At 37.9% G+C, this 15,194-nt stretch overlaps 1 protein-coding gene across 1 annotated transcript in view; it reads right to left on the reverse strand.

Moving 5' to 3' along the window:
* Window positions 1-15,194, reverse strand: part of LOC135466424 (uridine 5'-monophosphate synthase-like) — a 63,251-nt gene that overhangs the window by 20,594 nt on the left and 27,463 nt on the right. Inside the window, exon 3 of the mRNA XM_064743881.1 lies at window positions 3,814-3,975. Coding sequence (XP_064599951.1) covers window positions 3,814-3,975 — 162 coding nt within the window. The remainder of the gene's footprint in view (window positions 1-3,813; window positions 3,976-15,194) is intronic.

Raw genomic sequence — 15,194 nt, forward strand, 5'->3', positions numbered from 1 at the left:
GGATACATCTACATTCACATGTAAGAAAGATCTGTAGGAAGATCTCAACTCTTCCCTGGAAATTCTTTAGACAATGTCGTCCGGTGTTTCAATGCTAGCCAGAGAGCAACTCTTGGCCAACACAAAAATACGCCGCAGAGATGTGTCTCAAAAGCTTCCAATCTGGTTATGGAATAAAAGCTGATCTGGTGCAGCTGGACCTGATAGTATTGATCGGTCTCGAAGCATAGATACAGCGAGACCATTTCAGTCAGCTGAAAGCCTTGTCCTGATAACACACCTGTATATTGCATTACCTGACAGCAGACTTCACCTCCACCCTCAGGTAATCTGGGGATCACCTGTATATATACTGATTAACTCCATGTCTCATTTGCTGCCCACTAATTCATAAAAATAAAATCCACCTAAATATTAACCACCTTTGCTTTAACATTCTAGACAAATCAAGGTGGGCAATTTTAAAAATCAACCACTGGAGTTAAAATGTTTATAAAATCATTATTAAATCTTGAGTGCAATGGAGGGTATCGGGCCATCCGCCTGCATGCATGTCGACCACCTTGCCCCAAATCAACACATTATCTCCCCAACTCATCAATGCATGAAATTTCAACAGCATTATCAGTGAGCACACCCAATTCGTCTCTCAGCCGTATCCCTAACTAGCCTGTACTGTATACAGACAGAATTCAACAAAACTCACAGAGACAAACATATGGCCCTTATCACAAGTGTCATAGCCAGCAGCAACTCATCAAAGCCTTTGATCAGGCACACCTGTATAGCAGAGAGAACTGATGGTGCAGTCAATGAAATGGCACAGTGTGCACCACATTTACTTCTGGGCATGCCAATGAACGTCTGCATACATAACCAGCTACATTCAAATTCACACTGTGTGTACAACTACATCTATAATCACTTCTCTTAATCCCTAATATTTAAAGCCGCATGTGGATGAATACTTCCACTAATTTTTTTTACTTTTCCGACCATTTACTTTAGTTTGCATTGCAACAGTGGTTTCTGGCCGCTCCAACAAGATAGTTCCAGCAAGTTCTTTATGTACACTGGATCTGTTAGCTGACAATCCTTTTTTTTTTCACACTCCGCCTTAATTTTTCATAAGCTGCCTGACGAATGGCCACACAGACAGGAGACCTGTCACAATATGTTGGTTTATGGAGAGATTTCACAAAAGCACATATTTCTTCAACAAAAAAACAAAAAAATGATAAGAACAATGAGTCTCAAACTGTTCAGCTGATTTATGTATATATATATATATATATATATATATATCGCTAATCTACCATTTGCAATAAAATATTAAATTATAAAACACACTATAAGCAATCAATTACAACATATGCTCATAAACTGCAGTGTACAGATTCTTCCTAAGTAATACTAACTATGATAAAGTGAACAGGAGGTCAAATCTAGTCTTGCATCGTGTGGGTATAATGTGATTTACCACACACAAATACTGTAAATTGTGCAAGGCAGGTGCAATCAAAATAGAAATTAGCCTTGTGAGGAAATGTTATCATTTGTGTCAGGTTTCACGTCTTTCATGTCCTCATGCCATTTACATTATACAACTGCTTTGACTACATGCTTGATGCTGGGAAGTGTATGACAATTAAATTTCTATGAAATCCTCAAACATACAAAGGTAATGCCACGAAATGTAGATGCAACTTTTTTTTGGATGATGATTTAGCTGCTGTAGCAGGTGGGTGTTTGGGACAAAATTGCGGGGGTGGTTGACACGGCCTCCACACAGTGCTGGTAACAGATCACAACTTCAACACACTAAAATCAGACTAAGTGTTTTCAGGTGTGGCACATAATCAATCCGTCTAACACCTGATCAAACAACAGTACTCTACACAGTTTGAATGTGTGTCCTTCAGCAGTTAACAGTAATTAACAGAAAGTATCTGTCTACATGCTGCAGGAACCCTCCACTCATTGTACATCCTACAAACATCATGTTTCCCCAACGATAAACCAATCTAATACTGCACATGTTGCAACAACAATATTTTCATAGGGAAAGCATAAAATGCCACAAAATGCAAGCATCAAATTAATGCAGGTGTCAACTAGCATCACATTTTAAGCTTGTTAATGTCTAAATACTTTACTTCATAACAATGCGTCTTTCATATTTGCTTTACACTTTTTCTTTTCTTCTACTTGAAGAGATACATGTGTAAATTGTTCTAAATTTACTTAATGCTTCTTGTATATTTCATCCACCTTATTTATCAGATTTACAACGCATTTCAAATGGAAAAATGGCACAGCTGTCTAAATCTTGCCTTGATTTTCAGGTCCACATGTTCTGAGCAGACGAACAGCAATAGAATGTCAGAAGAGCTTTAGTTATAATAGGGTTTTGGTATTGGTTAAATATAATGTAATCCAAACAGATGATTGGTCGGGGCGGAGAAGCCTACATGAAATCAATAGAGCCGTGGGCAGTGAAGAGGACATCAGCCTTAGCCAGGCCTGACTATACTGCCTGAGATATAATCACAGTAAGAGCTACAGACACATCTATGTGAATAAAGAGCTTACAACAGTCTACCTGAGCATTAGCCTCAACAAAAATACCATAGATAACCAGAGCACCTTTAGATGACACAATTGTCTCCCAAAACACTGTCTCTATCTGTGGTCTTAAGTTACCTGGATACCGGTGACCAATCACAAACTGATGCGTAAGACAAAACCAAGGCCTCATAAATTGAGTGATAAGACTTTAAATGTCACACACAGAGCCATCAATAACTGTTCATTTTGCATATGGAAAAAAGAAGCTGCCATGGAAAGAATGCTTGATTTTGTCAAACGTCTGGTGTTGTTGGTTGAGCAGCAGTTTCAAATTTATTTATTTTTTTATTTGACTGGGGTTTTACACCATACTCAAAATTTTTTCACTTATATGATGGCAAGCATACGGGGGGTGGGAGGAAGCCTACAGCAGTTTTACAAGTGGATGCGCACCTGTACAGGTCAGTTGCCTGTTGAGCTCTGATGGTTTCCCCCGGGTACTGAAAACAGTTTCTTCTATATATACACACTCTAATTTTCATGGACACCAAATTCTACCCATGACCCTGATGTGTTGGTAAGGAAAAAAAGGAGTAAATGAACACAACTCAAAAGACTCATAAGGATTTGTCAAATACAAAGTTAGTCTACTAAATACACCACCTACTCTATTTCATTGCAATTTTACATGACACGTTTCCATTTTGTTAAGTTCTGCATGTCAATCGGGCAAATTGCACTCTGTGAACGTGCTTGAACTTTATTTGTTGATTACAAGTCCTGTCGGCTGCAAGGGAACACCTGTGTTATTACCCGTAGTTTCGCAGACTTATTGCACAATATTAGTGGTATGATAGTGTGTATAAGTGAAATACCTTGTACATTTAAGCCTAACTGTATTAGGAAATTATTTTGTGGGACACACCTGTGCCTTGTCAGAGCCAGGATTTAGGACAGGTATGACACAGCGTGTTTACAGCATTACCTGTCTGATGAAACATGTCCTTGATATCAAACTTCTGCTCAAAAAGATTATGAAAGCCCTGTATGTTCATTATTTCATTAGTGCTCTATCACATGTAACTAAAGCTTATTTCGTTTACTGTTCAATACCTGTACATAAACCCACAAAATACTGAAATGTTTACTGACATCTACAGAATACCAAGAGGATCACGTTTAGGGGTTTACGGTACCCCTTAATGATGACGGCAGAACCATTCCCACAGGTAAAGTGTTACTTACCTCTACTGTCTCCAGCACACTGGAGCCACTCGTGACAACATCCTCCACCACCAGGCAGATGTCCCCAGCTTTGTAGTGACCCTCCACCATCTTCTTGGTCCCATAATCTTTGGCTTCTTTACGACGCACCAACATGGGCAGGTTTTGGCTGGTAGAGATACACTGAAAAACACACAGCATTTACAACATTAAGTTGTAGACTGACAATTATGTTGAAATGAAGTAAACTGTAAGTCAACTGCTTCAAAAAAAAAGAACATAGGTTCTCATTTGCTTTTAGATTACTAAAGCAGGAGAACGGACAATTGTATTCTCACATATTTTACCCTTGCTGGTCAACTTATCTAGCTGACAGTTAGCCCTTGTGGCAATTATTTCATGTGTACCAACTGGGCTAGCTAAGGCTCTATTGTTAGTATTCTTGGGAAGGGAAAAGTGAAGACGATTTATCAATCATGTTGATTATACAGAACTCACAGTTTTATGTTTGACAGGTCTAATTAAGTACAAACCCGTACTCACATTTCATTACTCATCATACAAAATTAATTTAATTTTGAGTGATTGTCAAATATCGTGATAACTACAAAAATGTATCATGCATCTACAAAATTGGCTGGGAGAAAGCCAGATGAGCACTTGCAGCTCCAACACTGCCAGTATATAATGTCTGGCCATGCCATTTCCCATGTTCATGTAACCTAATGCCCAGATTGTCTTCATATTTATACAGGTAGTTATAGAATTGATGTTCACAGTCCTAGCATTTTATTTATTTATTTATTTGATAGGTGTATTCATGCCATACTCCAGAACATTTCACTTATACGACGGCGGCCAGCATTATGGTGGGAGGAAACCCAGCAGAGCATAGAGGAAACCCATGACCATCCACAGGTCACAGGCCTTCCCACCTTCCCACAAATGGCCAGAGAGGAAGCCAGCATGAGCTGGACTTGAACTCACAGGCATGGCGTGCTAACCCCCTCGGCCATGGAGGATCCAAGTTCTAGCATCTGATACATGCATGTGGTCAGTTTCTAAGACATCTGACAAGATAACACCCAGAAATAAACCTGAGATCTCGAAAACAACATCAGAAACTTTCCTAAAGTAATGGACATCGTGTTCACAAGTCTGTTATGGTCTTCTTCACAATTACAAACATGTTCTCATTTAGAGTAATCAGAACCAGAACTGCTTCCAAGCAGTCTGTACACATAGCTTAAAGCTTTTACTTTCTAAAACTTTCCACTTTTTCCATCACAGACCGTTTAAATCTATTAGTTCTACCTCTTCTGAAACGTCCCCAGGTTTGGCAATAAACTCTCCGAACGAGTGAATTGCACGTGCCTGCGGAAACCACGTCTCATATATTCAACAAAAACAAAACTATTTCAGTGATACCCGCAATCACAATCTCCCACAAAATAAACCATGGTGTCCATATTTAAAACCGACATGAATTTGCTAAGAATGGTAAGGAGTGGACTGGATTTGAACCCAGGCTGCTAGGACTGGTAATCTGAGGCCTAATAATTTCATGGTAATTGAAGATTGGCAGGAATCAACTGAACTTGAACCGTGACTGCTAGGGGTAATGTTCATTGAGGCGATGGTGCAAGACAGTGAAAAGAAAAAAAAACAAAAAAAAAAAAACATTGCTCTCAAATAGCTGTGCTGGGCCATATCTACAGAAGAGAGATTGTTCCTTTGACCTACTGCTCCTGTCACCAGACAGAATTAGAATACACGCCCTGTAGACAGCACTCTACAGTGAGCGGGCTTCGTGCAGTTTAGCACGAAGCTCCTTAGGTATTTGAATGGGTTGTCTTTGCATGTATGCACATTGGGGGGTTTTACATCATACTTCATATTTTTGATAGTTTTTTGGTCGTAACCTGAAAACTATACAAAGTACAAAGATAATTCTTTGATTTGTAATCCGGAGGTCAAGGAGTACTAGACAGTGTATTTATTTAATCATTTTGAACAGTTTTTAGACTTGACCTATTTTTAAGCTAATTTCATTGGTCAGTTATTGTACAACTTACATACCAGATAAAACCTTTTTGTACAATATATGTACCGCGATCCACCTAAAACTTGCAAGAGAAATTTCATCCAAAGATCAATACTCGATTTACGGAAAAATATTCAAAATGATTGCTAAATCACGCAACTGGCCAAATAGAACAAAACATCAAAAACTGCTTCATGCTGATTGTTTTTTCTACCTTTACCAGTTTTGGAGATATTGTAATTTTACGAGTTGACTATGAATGAAAATAACAAGTTTTTAAACGCATTTCAATGGCAAAACTATCAGTCAAAGTCAGTGTGTGGACTACCAGTCAACAACGAAGATCTGTGATTGATCTATTTACTGACCAATTTTCAGGTTCATAGCTATTATGGTGTCTGTAATGACCCAGGAGCCTCTCACTAATGCGGTCACTGTGAGTTCAAGTCCAGCTCATGCTGGCTTCCTCTCCGGCCGTATGTGGAAAGGTCTGCCAGCAACCTGCGGATGGTCGTGGGTTTCCCCCGGGCTCTGCCCGGTTTCCATAATGCTGGCCACCGTCGTATAAGTGAAATATTCTTGAGTACGGTGTAAAACACCAATCAAATAAAATAAATAAATATTATGGTGTTCGGTCATGTGACATTTTTAAAATGACCCTGAAATGAGTTTTAATTTCAATTTCAAGAAAAACTATACATCATAGGAAAAAATTAAAACCATGAGTGTATTCAGCAGGCCAAAGTACATCTAATAGCTATCACGTTTTTTAAAAATTCATCCACAGGTCATCAAGTGACTAAAACGACCAGTAGCGAGCTTCCACATTTCTCAACTGATTTGCAGAAAAGTTTCAATCCTTATTCCCCCAGTAGTTTTGTGCATGTATATCAATCTCCAATGCGATCTGATCAACGGTCCTGGAGGAGAAGTCTTTTTTTAGATTTTCATATTGCTCCAATATGGCCGAAAAGTGGGTCACAGGTACGTGAAGTTTTATACTCCAGCAGGTAACCCGAGCAATTTGGTAGTGAACATGTGCAGAGAGTTAACAGCTGTGACATGCAGTTTTCTTGCAAAACCAAAAAAAAAAACAGGCGTCAGAGAAGAAGAAAAATAATCTGAGTGAGAACAATAGTCTTCCAAGTTAAGCCTGGAAGCCTAACCAGAACGTACAGCAGAGATGCTCAAAAATTTGAATGGAAAAATGGCTTCAAGGCTGCAGAATGCCTAGTAGGCCTAGTTGGGCTTGTATCTTAACTGTTATCTCAACTAATGTATCCTGTAACTTCAACAAACACAACATGGGAAGCAGTGGATTAACAGTTATTAATGCTGACATCATGTGAAAAACATACATAATTTATGTATAGGCATTACTGCTTTATAACTTTCCAACATACTTTCATAAAACCTATTCCCTGGAAATTTGTGCCAAGTTCTTAATGAGGTTTACTCTTTCAAGCCAAACACCCACACTGGCTGGTGAGATCAATGGAGCTTATACCAGAGTTCATGTCTAGCCATGAGAGTAATGTTTTTAACAGGAGCTGCATTTGAATGAGCAGCCTACCACAGGCTGCCAAAGACTGACTGCTCCCTGGGAAGACTTAGCCAATGAGCAATGACCCCCAGCACAGAGGTCACAGAAGTCAGGCAAGGGTCAGACAAGGGGGAGACTGGGGCATGTAGACAACACATCAAAGTAACTGGACAAGTTGTATGCAGCCTCTTTCAGGTCCTGGTTTGCAGTTTGTTTGAACACACTGGCTGGCTGGCTGAGGCTAGCCCTTGCAAACACCATTGAGAGCTTAATCTCTGAGACAGTGCGAGTACACACAAGTCACATATGACAAGTGGCCACATTTCCATTCACTGGCAGATATCTATCCCACATGTGAGCACAGCCCATTACTAGACATTCTGACCTAATTCTCTACCTGCCAAGAACACCTCAAAACACAGCTTTTTTTCTCCCTCTACTGCCAAAAAGCACAACAATGCAATGTTACTGAATGTATGTCATATGTATGGCTGTAAAGTGCAGTGAAGAATCAGTATGTATCTCACTTTACTTAAAGATACATGTATCATCCTTAATTTAATCACATTCCCTTAACTGGTTTAATTTACATGCACATACACATGTATATACATGTGTTCTACCTTCATTTTCTATGGTGGATCGTCTCTGCATATTTAGAAAATTACTATCAAATTATACTGTGAGATATATCTACAAATAGCAGTAAAGTGATAGAAGTGATGGCACATATCTATCTATCTGAAAATATATTCTTTCAAGTTTCCAACAAAATGTACATGTGTGGCTGAAGTTAAACAAAACCTGGTCACTCAATTTATGAAGAAAATAGATGGTTGTAGCAACATTCAGTGCCTTCCATATTTTTTACGTCTGCTGCTGTTTGCTGATTCACAAATTAAATAGTCAAGAATTGTGCATTCATCGTAGACCTCACATTTATCCAATGAGAAAACAGATTTTATTTCTCTTGTTCGTGCAAGGGTTAAAATGAACTTTTTATTTGCTGTTTGCATGTTAAATCAAGCTAAACAAAGCAAATGTATTATTCGTATGACTGTGTAATTTTATGCCACGTTTTATTAACCTAGCACTGTTATCACCTGATCTGCCTGTGTCCCATTACAATCTATCATCACTAAATGGCACTGAATCGTTAACAACAATTTGCAATCAAGCTGCTATGAACAGGAACTTCTGCACACGTGCAAATGACTGCAAAAACTCCAGAAGGGAGGTTTGAGAATTAATATACAAGCAACCGCCAAATGACCCACCCTGCCTGTGGGAGATACATGTACATGTGCACATACATGTATACCTGTGACAGACTGATAGGTGCCTAATGTTACTGTTATGTGCAAGTACACAAGTATTTTCATACATGTATACCTGTGACAGACTGATAGGTGCCTAATGTTACTGTTATGTGCAAGTACACAAGTATTTTCATACATGTATACCTGTGATATACTGATAGGTGCCTAATGTTACTGTTATGTGCATGTACACTATTTTCATACATGTATACCTGAAATATGGTGATAGGTGCCTAATGTTACTATTACCTGCATGTACACAAGTATTTTCATACATGCATATGTGTATACAGGTGACTGATATAATCTGACAAAAAACAGCATCATCAGATCTGAACAAGATGTCAAAAGCTAAATATGTCTCCACGCACGAACACCACATTTTGATGCTGAATTTATACACGATCAGAAGATCAAGCCCCCAGGGTCAAATACCAAATTTCATTTTACTGAACATAATTTTTTGATCTGATTCTTGTTTGATGCTATACTCAGGGGTGTTAGTATTCACTCGTTTTTAAGAGCTCAAAGTAAAACTGATGACTTCAGGATAAGTCTAGGTGATCACAAAGATGACAAATAAACATCGTTTCTGACACAAAAATGATTCTTCATTACAATTTATCCACTTTCATTATGCTTCACAATGTGTTCAAATCTAATATATTTCACACCTTTCAATAATAATGGATGAAAAGTTTTTGTTATGGTCATCACTCACACCTGTGGAACGAATTAGGGCGTTAAGCTGGCCCCTGTAAGAGGGTAAGTTCATCACTGACATCATTTATGAAATCATTGATGGAAAAAAGGCATAAAACTGAGTGGTAATTAAGAGATAGTAAAAATGATTCAAAAATGAATTTAAACAAAATTCTTTGACTTGACTTTCTTTATATCTCATAAAAACCATAGTCTTTGTTCCTTTTCATGTATTCAAGTTACATGTATTCCATTTATTTCCACTCAAAAATATATTTATCAACAAGTATGACTATGTTACAGCCATAAGGTACCTGATTGGAGGAAACGCAGTGGAGCCCAGGGCAAACATCCCACCTCTGCACAACCTAGCACCTAACAAACTTCTTTAAGTAGGTATGTAAAGCTGTGATCCGGCAAGAAGTGGATTTGAACCCGTGGTCCCATTAGTCAAGTCAGGGGCTAGTGAACTTCAAACAGAAGCCATAAATTTACTGCTTAGTGAGCAAGGAAATAGTTTTGGTTTTTGTGTTTTACTCCACACAAAAAAACCCAAAAAGAACAACAACTGCATTTATATGAAAATCAGGCCCAAAAGAGAGAGAGAAAAAAGATTGTACACATACCTGTACTTTACTATACATGTAGATGTATGTAGTTGTGAGTTTCTAGTATAAAGACTTACATGTACACATGTATATGCAGCACATCAAACAGCTTGTGCACAATATGTCAAAATAGCAAAGTCTTCAATCTGACATCCAATCTGATTTTACAATAATAATGATCTCATAGAAGCAGATAAGAGTCCTTCAAATGATCATATAAATTACTATCCCAACCATACACATGCAGGTAACAGATAATGATGTTGAAGTGCTCTTTATTTTTACCCTCATGAAGTCTTGCTGCGACACATATGCTCGGCTTTTTTAATCAGTACACCTGGAAATTCATAGAACCTTGACCTTTAATACCTTGCCTATATGTTCTACAGCTGTCCTTTACATATGTGTAGATACACTCTCCAGTATATGGACAATGCGTATGACACAAGGTGTAAAAATCATGTACATGTAGTGATGTAGACCTACAAACTTGAAAATTGTATCAGAATGTACTGTAGTACCACCTTTAGAACCACAAATGTACATTCACTCTTCCAATGCTGTTCAACCTGTAAAATTGTACCGATGATTACTTGCTTTATTGCTGAACAGCTGTACATAACCCCATAAAATGTCCTGGGCTTGAAATTAACACTGCTCTGCTGCTCTGAGAGAAAAGGGAATTGCTTGGAATAGTTGAGCTGAACACTGGCCTGACTCATTTTTATTTCTCAGCATTTACATGTAATTCAGTTACAGGTACAAGTGATGTATTTACATTTCTAAACAATCAAAAAATAACAAAAATAGCCTCTACTAGACAAATAAAATAAATGTTAGAATAGTTTTGGTATTGTTTTGTTCTGTTTAAGTGAAAGGCTCGCCAGTATTGAGAAGGGCCCGCTGGTATTGAGAAGGGCCCGCCAGCATCAAGAAGGGACAGCCAGACTATTCCTAACCCACACCGCTTAAAAGTACCAGTGCAATAATGAAGTATGAGAGGCCATGCGCTTTACATACAAAATTTAATTTAACCCCAAAGCTTTACATTAGGCCTTTTCCATGACTGAAAAGTACATGTCTAAAACACAAAGCACTCAAAGTAGCCATCTGAAGGTTTAACATTTTCCACCGCAATGAATGTAAAAACAAGATATTCACCAGCTTAATTTTGTAATCTTAATCAACTGTAGACAATTATGTGAATGACCTCTAAATGAGTAAAGATGTGCCTTTATATTTTGAATGTGCCCAGATTAAGGCTGAATATTACAATACAGGTGTGCTCAATTAAAAATAATCTAAATATGGAATCTTAATCAATAAATGGTTAAATTAAACAATTAAGTGTTGGTTAGTGAGAGGCCCAGTACTTCGTGTTTAATATTTAATACAATCTTAATCCATAAATGGTTACATCGAACAACAATTAAGTGTTGGTTGGTGAGAGACTAAGAACTCTACCAGAGATAGATGAAAATGGGAAGGTAAATTAAGGTTCATGCTGGCTGACAGCTATCTAAGAATTCTCCCACGGCACAAACATTAGGTGTGCTACAGCTGACAGTCCTAATGCAGTGATCATATACATGCCTGTGCATGTGTTATACTGTACAACACCTGACTATACTGTACAACACCTGACAGAGCACTAAATTTTATGGAACAATTTCTGATGAGCTGCAGGAACATACTTGTACACAGTACAGGCATTTGTACATGATAAGCACATATACAAGTGCCCAACATTCAAATCAATCCACAATACTTTAACACGGTAGTTATTATTAAAAAGAGTTAAAACTTAAATGGAGGATGAAATGAAGTGGAGTATTTTCCTGAAACACAATCAATACTGACTAGAGTATGTCAATACTTTTAGCCACCTGATTGAAAACTAACACTTTTCCTTCAATGTTAACCATACCTAAAGTTAACTTACAATTTGGGATGTTTGTTTAGTCAAACATTTTGGCAAAATTCCAGATAAGAGATGGAAAACCCAATATAAGATTTTCCTTGTTCAACATCAAATGCATTTTACCAATTATCAAATCTGCCTTGTTTTAATGATGTCTACCTTGTTCGAGATCAGATACTCAACACAAGATATGCCATACTCAACACAAGATGTGGTATACTCAACACCAGATGTGCTATACTCAACACGACATATGCCATACACCACATTAGATCAACCTTACAGATTTCATCCTTTGACATCTGTACATATCCTTTGATATGTACACCATATTGGTGAATTTATTTATTTATTTATTTATTTGATTGGTGTTTTACGCCGTACTCAAGAATATTTCACTTATACGACGGCGGCCAGCATTAAGGTGGGTGGAAACTGGGCAGAGCCCGGGGGAAACCCACGACCATCCGCAGGTTGCTGACAGACCTTCCAATGTATGGCCGGAGAGGAAGCCAGCATGAGCTGGGCTTGAACTCACAGTGACAGCATTGGTGAGAGACTGCTGTGTCATCACGCTGCGCTAGCATGCCAACCAACTGAGCCACTGAGGCCCCAGTCCATATTGGTGAAAATTTTTTACAAATCGGCCTTCAACTTATGTTACACTGTGCAAAAAAGTATTCAAGCACTATCTACCACTTAATGTCACTTAGGCCCCCACCATTAGTTTTTGAGGACACTTTCGTTACACATACATGTACAGTGTATTATACGTAATATAACTTGCCAGCAATCATATCCAACTGGAAATCAAGGTGCTAACCTTGTCACATACTTTCTCTTCAATGCAATCTCTAATATGCCTCTAAATCTCTAAAATGTCCAGTCTACCTTTTCTGAAGTTGGAGTACACGTATCTCTATAACAGCTCTTTAGAAAAAGACAGCTACTCTGACAGATATGTAGATGACACCATGGCTAAGTGGGAGTCAGAAGAGACCACCAGTAACCACTTGAGCAGTGCCATTATTTCTTAAGTATCATCAACACTGATAGCATTCAGAAATCTAAATGCTTTACTAGCTGTTTTTTAAAATAAGTGTTTATGTATGTGACAGCACAACAACCAAATGGGAATACAGTTATTCTGAAGTGCCCTCTAAAATTTTGCTCAATCATGCAATCCCATCTAGAACAGACTCATTCCATCTAAAAGGATATTCTTGCAGGTCACAACTACCCAAACAGGGCAAAACAAGCATGAATACTATTCACAAGAATTAATGAGAATAATTCCCTAAGCTGCCTACCCAGCGCTTGGTAATAGATAATTACCTAAAAACCTTTTTTTAAATTTCTTTACAACAAGCTAATGTTACTCCTCCCCTGACAACAAACATAATCAGTAACTGTATAAAAAGATGTAAGGTGTCTCCCAACGGGTCATCCATAAAACATATTTAATATTTGTTTCATGAATAATTTTGTACACAGTTTTGCGTGTGAATATATACTCACTCTATACATGTATATGCATATGTAACAAAGTAGGCATGTATTTCTTTACCTCAGCGAATAACAATTCCAACAACATTCGGAGTCATCTACATATCCGCACATATCTGAATATTACAGATATGGATTGACACACATGTTTCAGAACTATGAGAGAACCATTTTCACAAACCTGTGCTCAACATTATTCTAGAAACTTACAATTATATTCTAGGAGCTAACTTCGAGTAAATTAAGGCTTTGAATAATATAAGTTAACTATCCTCAAACAGGTAGCGTGAGATCCTTCTATCATTAACTCTTATCAAGCAGACACTTCCCTTCTTTAACAGTCATGTGCTACTGCGCCTCAAATATCCACTCACAAACACACAGTATATATGGTATCTTCTGTGAAATTCAATTTTCAAGTGCCCTATGAAACAAAACTATATATGCACAAGTCAGGCTTCTTTAAATACACTTGAGTTTTTCATGTACACATGTAATGAGCTGAGTATGAAAACAATGTTTCAATATTTTGAGTTTGGTTTTTAGGTAAATTGTATTAATATGCATCCTAAACGATACTTACACAGTAAAAGAAGTACATATATGGTGTGCATTATGTTTTACATGTAACAAAAAAAGTTTCAAGGCTTTGAACAAATATTCATTAACATTTTGTGTCACCCGCACACAATGCTCCACCCCAACCAATGATTACCCTACTCAAGACCCTCATGCTCCCAAACTTACAGAGATACCTGCATCCTGGTCTCCATCTCAGCTTAGATGAGATCTACCTCATGTGTGTGGTCTCAACACCATTGAAATGAATACCACATGTGCTAGTCAATGTATACACGGCCTCCACAGGATACTTTCCTCACATTTACGGCCATAAATACAGGTATTTATCAAATCTATAAACTCAGATTGAGTAACTGGGTGCACAGAGCGTTAAAGACTGGCAATCATGTGACACAGCCTTGGGTGTCGGCTAACAAGGGGTCTCTGTCTGGGGTTTGGACAGAACTTACAAAGACCAAGTAGGCTCATTGTCTAATGAACATATATAGCATATGCATGTATATCCCCATATGACACTGGACACACAACAACATTGTGCATTTGTGTAGCAGAACTTTTAAGCATTAAAACTTTTATATTTATTTATTTGATCTGTTTTTTAGGCGGTACTAAAGAATATTTCAATTAAACATAGATGACCAGTATTAGGGTGGGACATAAGTGTTGAATGTTAGTTTCTGAACATACATGTAGCAAAGCATGAAAAAAAACATGTTGTTTTTCTCTTTTTCTTCTAATTGATTTCTGCTCAGCATGACACCCAAGAAGTTTTCACTAAAATGAAAATGGTCAGTTTGTTCAGGGGAGGGAATCTGGATCTGCTGGGGGAACCACTGACCCTTGGCAAGTAAATAGCAAACTTGTCAACATGTTTATGTGTAACACACATGTATTTGAGCCCACAGGACAAGCTCAAACGGCATGCCATATTGGAGGAAAACAAGTGATCTCCAACCGAGTTCATGGTCCCTGTATGTACATGTAAGGTCATGGAATTTTCAGTTTTGCTGTACATCGCCGTGCTAACTGTAGCAGAATGTCTTTCAGTTAAGTGAAAAATCCTTCCTGATAAGTTGTAAAACATAAGCAACACCAAGATCAACTAATCTGTACACTAAATTTACAATGTTAGGTGGCATCAACAAGAAAGTCTGTCATTACATTTGACTGATGTTTT

The sequence above is a fragment of the Liolophura sinensis genome, chromosome 6 (assembly GCF_032854445.1).
Source record: "Liolophura sinensis isolate JHLJ2023 chromosome 6, CUHK_Ljap_v2, whole genome shotgun sequence".
In the NCBI taxonomy this organism is placed as follows: domain Eukaryota; kingdom Metazoa; phylum Mollusca; class Polyplacophora; order Chitonida; family Chitonidae; genus Liolophura; species Liolophura sinensis.